The 7,168-nt window shown below is 47.7% G+C and overlaps 1 protein-coding gene across 2 annotated transcripts in view; it reads left to right on the top strand.

Moving 5' to 3' along the window:
- Positions 1–3,380: 3,380 nt before the first annotated feature.
- LOC116400837 (WD repeat-containing protein 62-like) overlaps positions 3,381–7,168 on the top strand; it is a 6,970-nt gene continuing 3,182 nt past the window's right edge. For both annotated transcript variants that reach the window (XM_031878915.1, XM_031878916.1), the window contains exons 1-11: positions 3,381–3,940; positions 4,049–4,112; positions 4,196–4,309; positions 4,395–4,501; positions 4,689–4,741; positions 4,823–5,077; positions 6,290–6,357; positions 6,422–6,534; positions 6,609–6,722; positions 6,811–6,922; positions 7,013–7,091. In XM_031878915.1, the coding sequence (XP_031734775.1) occupies positions 3,835–3,940; positions 4,049–4,112; positions 4,196–4,309; positions 4,395–4,501; positions 4,689–4,741; positions 4,823–5,077; positions 6,290–6,357; positions 6,422–6,534; positions 6,609–6,722; positions 6,811–6,922; positions 7,013–7,091 (1,185 nt within the window). In that variant the 5' untranslated portion in view covers positions 3,381–3,834. The remainder of the gene's footprint in view (positions 3,941–4,048; positions 4,113–4,195; positions 4,310–4,394; positions 4,502–4,688; positions 4,742–4,822; positions 5,078–6,289; positions 6,358–6,421; positions 6,535–6,608; positions 6,723–6,810; positions 6,923–7,012; positions 7,092–7,168) is intronic.

The following is a 7,168-nucleotide window of genomic DNA, read 5'->3' on the forward strand; positions in this document are numbered from 1 at the left end:
ATTGCTATGATTGTCCCTCTTAGGACAGCCTTTAGAGTATCCCACAGAATGGGAGGTGAAACCTCTCCATAGTCATTGAATTCCAGGTAAAGACTAATCTCTTTTCTAATTTGTTTCTTAACATCCAGATCATTGAGTAAACTTGAATTCAGTTTCCATGTAGTACTCTTTGTTCTCAAGTTAAGATCAACAGAGAGGTATATAGGTGCATGGTCACTTAGATCTATTGTCCCAATCCCACAATTGTTTAATTTATCCTTATCTTTTCCAAATGTTATGAAATAGTCTATTTTTGTGTATAAGGAAGGGGGGGCAGAATAATAAGTGTAATCCCGTCTGTTAGGGAAAAGGTCTCTCCATATGTCCATTAAACCAACCTCCTCACACAGTGTGTTGACTTTCTTATGGACTTCCCTTCATGGGTCTTCCTACTGGAGGAGTCCAACTTTGGCTGTAGGTGTATATTTAAGTCCCCCACATATCAAGAGGCCTTCTGTTTCTGTTGTCATGATATTGGTGATTGTCTGGAAGAAACCTAGATGTCTTCCTGGGGGTGCATATATATGAAACAGAGTGACATCTATATTTCCCCTTATCAGAATATATCTGCCCTTCTTGTCTCCCATTTCAAATACTTTTTCAAAATTGAGTTTGCTTGATATAAGGATAGCAGCTCCTCTCCTATGTCCTGACTGATATGATGAGAAGAACACATGAGTGAAGCCCATTCTCTTTAGTTCTTCGTGCTCTGTGTCATTTAGATGGGTTTCCTGTAAATATGCCACATGTGCTTGTTCTTTCTTCATCTTAGATAATATTTTACTGCGCTTAATTGGATTCAAAAGCCCATTGACATTAAAAGAAATAAGTTTTACTTTGTCACTAGCCATATGTGTATGTCTGTCATTGTATAAACAAACTTATCAAAACGGACCTTAATTGATCTACTCCCTGAACAAGAACAAAGAAACATACATGAAAAAACAGGAACACAAAATGTGATTCCAAGGTTGGGGTCTCTACTAGATGACCCTGGGTTGAGCTGGAGAGAAGATGTAGCTGTGAGGGTCAGCCTCTCCTGACTGTGGGTCGAGAGCCCACTGCAGCGTCCAGTGTCCATTGCACGAGGGAAAAGAACCCCTTTGTATTCCTCCCATGTTTATATTCTCATTCAAATGGGAAAAATGAGTGTATGTCAATAAAGATCACATATCTTGAAGGCCCTCAGTCTCTCCTGGATACTCTTGTCTCGCTCTTCTCTTGTCCTCTGCTGTGTCGGTCCTCTCACTGCTTCCCAGGCGGAGCGGGACAGTTGCTCAGCCAGGCTCTCCCTCGGTGTGATCACGCTGACAGGCAATCCTCTGTCTTTCATATCTGCAGTCGCCTCTTCCGCCGACTGGTCCAGCCGCGTCCCGTCTTCGTAAAACACTCTCAGTTTAGCCGGGTACGGAGTCTGGAAGCGGATCTGTCTCTGCTTTAACGCTCGCTTTGCTTCAGAATATTTCTTACGATTCTGCAGAACCGTTGGGGGATAATCTTGGTAGAAATATATTAGTCTCTCGTTCAGAAGCACTCTTTTCTTTCCCCAGGCCTCGCCCAGAATCTCTTCTTTGATTTTGTATCGGTGGAATCTGATTATTATTGACCGTGGCTTGTCTTCTCTGTCCCCGGTAGGTTTGGGGGCGAGCGCCCGGTGCGCCCTCTCAATACCAAGGTCCGTAGTTGGGGGGGGGATCTCCAGCGTGTCACGTATTAACTTTTCCACAAACTCCACCATAGACGACCCCTCCGTTCCTTCGGGAACATTATAAATCCTTAAATTCTCCCGACGTGATCTCCCTTCTTGGTCGCGTAATTTGTTTTCCTGTTGATCACTTTTATCATCTTGCCGAGCAACTGTTCCAAGTTTTGAACTCGATCTTCCACACTTTCGATCCGTGTCTCCGCCTCTGCTATTTTTTGGTTGACGTTGGCCAGCTCGGAGGAAATATCATTTAGCTGATGTTTTGTGTCTTTGCAAAAGTCCCGTATTTCTTCCAGAACTTTCGTTAAACTTGCCGTGTCATCTGGCTGAGAGGTAGCATTAGCTCCGCCATCTTGTACCTGTGTCTGTGAGCTGTTCTTTGTGCTTTCTTCATTTACGGGCTCTCCAATCCTGCTTTTTTTGTTTGTGTCCTTTTTTCCCCATTGTTGCCCCACTTACCAGCCGGAATATTCTCGAAAAATGTAATATTTGATTGTTTATCAGGGCGTAGTAGTTATTTTCCCGGAGGAGCTATGGTTTTAGGCTGCCATTCAGGGAGATGACGTCACCGGAACCACCAACGCAGTGATTTTCAACCGCTGTGCCACAGCACACCAGTGTGCCATGAGAGATCGTCAGCTGTGCCGCAGGAAAATGTCCAATTTCACTTAGTCCAATAAAATATTATTTAGTTGTTGCAAATACTTTGTTGCCATTGTTGAGCGTGTGAGCTGCAATATAGTGTCTGGCTAAGTAATACATACTCTTCCATGCCAGTGGGGGGCAGTAGGTAGCGCAGTAATGACGTGTTAATGTAGGACAGTAGAATGAAATGACGAGCGGGAGATGTTGCGGTGACGAGATGAACAGCGATGGAGAAATATTTGAAAAGGAAAAATGCAGACTCTGAACTGGGCCCTGCACAACATAACCCAGATGAAAAGCCTCGAAGGATCAACGCATTGAGAGACTTGTCATTCAATTGTCAGCATGTATCCGGCCCTCGGTACAACGGCCCGCCAGAAAATATCATGTTTATCATAACTGACCCGCCACACCACAGAGCTCCGGGACGAGAAGTGGTGATGTGAGCTGGCTTTATGTGCGACATAACGAAGCAACTCACTGCGCTAAACCTGCAGCTTCAGGGACGGGACGTGTGATCAGACATGTGTGAGGCAGTAAAGGTCTCCACCGCTGTGTTCTGACAGCATGTTGCTGATAAACTGGGTGCACTTGGCACAGAGTTCACTCTGCGATTTGCCGACTTGGCAGCTCAGCAATTTAAATCTGAACTGCTCAGCAATCCGTTTGCAGTTGAGGTGTAAAGAGCACCTGTGGAGCTGATAGACCTCCAGTGTAATGACACTCAAGGCAAAGTGTGACTCTGAGGGCGCTGCACAGTTTCCAAGCTTCACCCCGAAACGATGCCTTAACTCCGCCTACATGCTGCTCAAACGCTCTGCATGTTTGGAAGCACATACCTGTGTGAGCAGCTGTTCTCTGTGATGAAGAGGAACACAAACCCACACAGGAGTCTCACTGATGCACCTTCACTCCATCTTGAGGGTTTCCACAGAACCCAACCCAGATATTAATGAACTGGCAGCCAAGAAAAGATGCCAAACATCTGGCTCTGGTATGTATGCATAAAATAATGTAGCCTACCTCAACATGTATTGTTCTTGCACTTTGTCCAATATCCCTTCTGTCCTGTTTATTACATGGTGGCTCTATTAGGCCCTCAACATAGTCACAATTTCTTGTTGTGTCCTTCCCTGGGATTGAGTTCCACACCCCTGCATATCTGCTGTAGGTGTCATTTTGTAATGTTTTTGGTTGTTGGTGTGCCGCGAGATCTTTTTAATGTAAAAAATGTGCCGCAGCTCAGAAAAGGTTGAAAAACACTGCTCTAATGGATCCATCTCCAGCGTGTCTCTGCTGTTGGTAGGACTACAACTACCCATTAGCGTCTGCACATGTCTGTCAACTATCTTGATAATCAATGAATTGACGTGAGCAGGAAGCGGATGATGACGACTTATTCTGCGATGTGATTGGCTCACACTTTGTGTCGTCGGCAGGTTCAGATGGATCCGTCCGGGTCGTTCTTCGCCACCAGCTGCTCCGATAAAAACATCAACATCTTTGACTACGAGTCGGGAGAGTGTGTCGCCACCCTGTTCGGACACTCTGGTGAGTAAATCCAGTTGTTTGGTTTGTTAAGTCTCTACACACAGTGTGTCGTTGTGTTCGCTGATGGGTTGTAGTGAAATGAGAGTGCGATGGTGTTTGTTTCCTCAGAGATCGTCACCTGTATGAGGTTCAGTCAGGACTGCAGACACCTGATCACTGTGTCTGGAGACAGGTAGCGCTATGATTACCTCTCTTCTGACCTGTACTTTGGTAGGAGACGCTTTATTTCTTTAATAACGATGAACTATGTCGTAGTTGTGTGTTTGTGTGGAGGCTGGACTCTCAGATGACCAGCACCATGAGGAAGAGGCGGGGCCTCAAACTGTCCGCCGCACCTGAAACCTGCAGAAACAAACGGCAAAACATCAGGTGAGTGAGACGCTGAGGACCTGGAGGAGTGAAGTGGGCCGATGTGAGTCTTCAGCTGTTCAGTCTTGTGTTGTTGTTGTTTCAGGAGGGACACCTTCATCACTGGACCCTCCTCTCAGCTGCCTCAGATGGAGGAAGAGGAGGAGGAAGAGGCCGACCTCGGGACTCCAGCCAGACTGGGCTCTGCTCAGGGTGAGGATGAGGTCTGGGGAAGTCTTCCTGACCTCCAGAGACGCTATGCCGTGGATGTGCAGACTCCTTCCTGTTCCTCCGTAGCAGCGGACTAATAACTGTAGTTTGTCCTGTGCTCAGAGCGTGATGTGTTTATTAGAGAGCAGCTGGTGCTTGAATCACCACGTTGTTGTTGTTGTTGTTTCAGACGCTCTGCTGCTTCAGACCAACGGGAAGCTGCCCATGTGGTTCAGAAGGCTGGTAAATAGAGTTTACTACTGAAGTCTCTGTCTCTGCTCAGGTTACAGATCATCGGTGTGCACATTGTGTTTGTGTGTTCAGCAGGGTGAAGGCGGAGCCTCCTCTAACGTCCAATCGGCCGCTGAGCCTCGTCAGGTGAGGAGCCGGTGGGCGGAGCAGCTGAACCCTCTCACCATCTGCTCCAACTCGTCTCCGAGTCCCACCAGGAGTCAGGAGGAGGAGGAGGAGCCTATAGAGGAGGAGGAGGAGGAGGAGGGCGACTTCCATCCTCAGAGTCTAGAGAGTCTGCTGGGAGGAGAGAAAGAAGAGGAAGATAATGGAGAGGAGGAGAAGGAGGTGAGCTCACTGATCATCTGATTACAAGCTGATTGATTGAATATATAGAAAGTATTTTTAGGGAGTTGACGCTCTGGCCCCCTGAACCTCTGGCCCCCTGAACCTCTGGAGGTTTTGGGACCTTTTCTGCCTCCCAGAACACACGCGGGGCCTCAGCTGTCTTTGGTTCTTTTTGTTCTGGGGTCAGAGGTCACAGCCCGTTGTCTCCTACGTGAGCACAGAAACATTATGTTTCCCACAATTTAAGCTTCTGCATTTTCCAAATGCACGAGTATTATTCAAACGTATTGTTGGGTTCGTAAGCCTCGTAGCGAACGGTTTAATATGAATACGTGCATTATTACTGTAGCTGTGGCTCATAGTGAGGTTATTAGGAGATGGCTCAGCTGCAGGACAGCACTGAAGGCCCACCACTGATATATACGCACGCACACACACACCTATTCATCCAACATGCTCCATGTGTCCACAAGTGTTTCCAGAGATTGAAAATAAAATGAGTCTCTACGTGTTATAAATATTAAACTATTCACATGTTTCAACCTCTCCTCTCCTCTTCTTCTCCTCCTCTCTCCTCTCCTCTCTCCTCTCCTCTCTGCTCTCCTCTCTGCTCTCCTCTCTGCTCTCCTCTCTCCTCTCCTCTCTGCTCTCCTCTCTGCTCTCCTCTGCTCTCCTCTCTGCTCTCCTCTGCTCTCCTCTCTTCTTCTCCTCTCTTCTTCTCCTCTCCTCTCTCCTCTCTTCTTCTCCTCTCTTCTTCTGCTCTCCTCTCCTCTCTTCTTCTCCTCTCTTCTTCTCCTCTCCTCTCCTCTCTTCTTCTCCTCTCCTCTCTTCTTCTCCTCTCTGCTCTCCTCTCCTCTCTTCTTCTCCTCTCTTCTTCTCCTCTCTTCTTCTCCTCTCCTCTCCTCTCTTTCTCTCCTCTCTCTTCTTCTCCTCTCCTCTCTCCTCTCTTCTTCTCCTCTCTGCTCTCCTCTCTCCTCTCCGCTGAAAATCTGTTGATTAAGACTTTTTTTTTACAGCTTTTGGCTGATAAACGGTGACGTTTAGGAGATTGTTTAAAGGAAACATGCTTTTCAATCCCGCCGGTGGCGTCTGGGGTTCAGAGAGTTAAACTAAACGATGATAAAGTACACAGCTTTCATTTAACAACAATAATCTAGAAGCATCAACACCTGTGTGAGCAGGTACCTGATTGTGTCTGTGTGTGATGTTCAGGTGCTCCAGAATCCAGGTCACAACAGCAGCAGCTACATCCTCTACCCCACCACCGCCTCCTCCAACAGGTGAGGTTCCTGTTCACCTGCAGACGCTCACAGTCGCATGAACTTAACACCCGTCTGTTCTCAGGGAGTTCGACGTGGAGGCTGTGACCGACCCTCGCCGCTCCCTCGCACAGCTGAGTCCAGACTCCGCCTCCTCCGAGGGCTCAGCGGGAAGTGTGGAGCAGCAGCAGGAAGCAGGTCAGAGAGCCGGAGAACAAATCATGATTTTATTATTCATGGTGATTATTATTGACACTAGTTTCTCTCCTCAGACACCGACTCCCTCAGTCAGGGCAGCTCTGTGAGCAGTTTGGTTCTGGAGGACGACGAGGACGGGAACTCTCTGAAGAATCACTTTGATACTTTGAGCTCCAGTCTGAGCGACGGTACCGAACCCTCTTCATCTTCAACATCTTCTTCAGCGGTCCACTCACACGTATGCTGATGTGTTTTTGTGAACTTTGACCTTTTCAGAGAAGTTTGACACCGACCTGAAGTCTCTGCAGCCTCCGGAGGAGAAGCACTACCTGAACCCTCGACTCAGCATCTCCACCCGCTTCCTGTCCCGGTTCCAGGACCGCATCAGGTGAGTGTACCCTCAATCCTCTGGGACTCTTGAGGGACAGGTGTGACCATCGTCATGGTGATAACAAGACTTTTTCTGCTGTGTTTTCAGGACGTGGCCGAGCCGAGCTCAGCCCCCCGTCTCAATCCAGACCAGAATCTCAGAGGAGAGCAACATCAGCAACACATCGGTATTAAGCGACACGAAACACACCTGAGCAACACGAAACACAGCTGAAACACACCTGAGCGACACTAAACACAGCTG

Source organism: Anarrhichthys ocellatus, unplaced genomic scaffold (genome assembly GCF_004355925.1).
Source record: "Anarrhichthys ocellatus isolate YVR2014 unplaced genomic scaffold, GSC_Weel_1.0 scaffold209, whole genome shotgun sequence".
In the NCBI taxonomy this organism is placed as follows: domain Eukaryota; kingdom Metazoa; phylum Chordata; class Actinopteri; order Perciformes; family Anarhichadidae; genus Anarrhichthys; species Anarrhichthys ocellatus.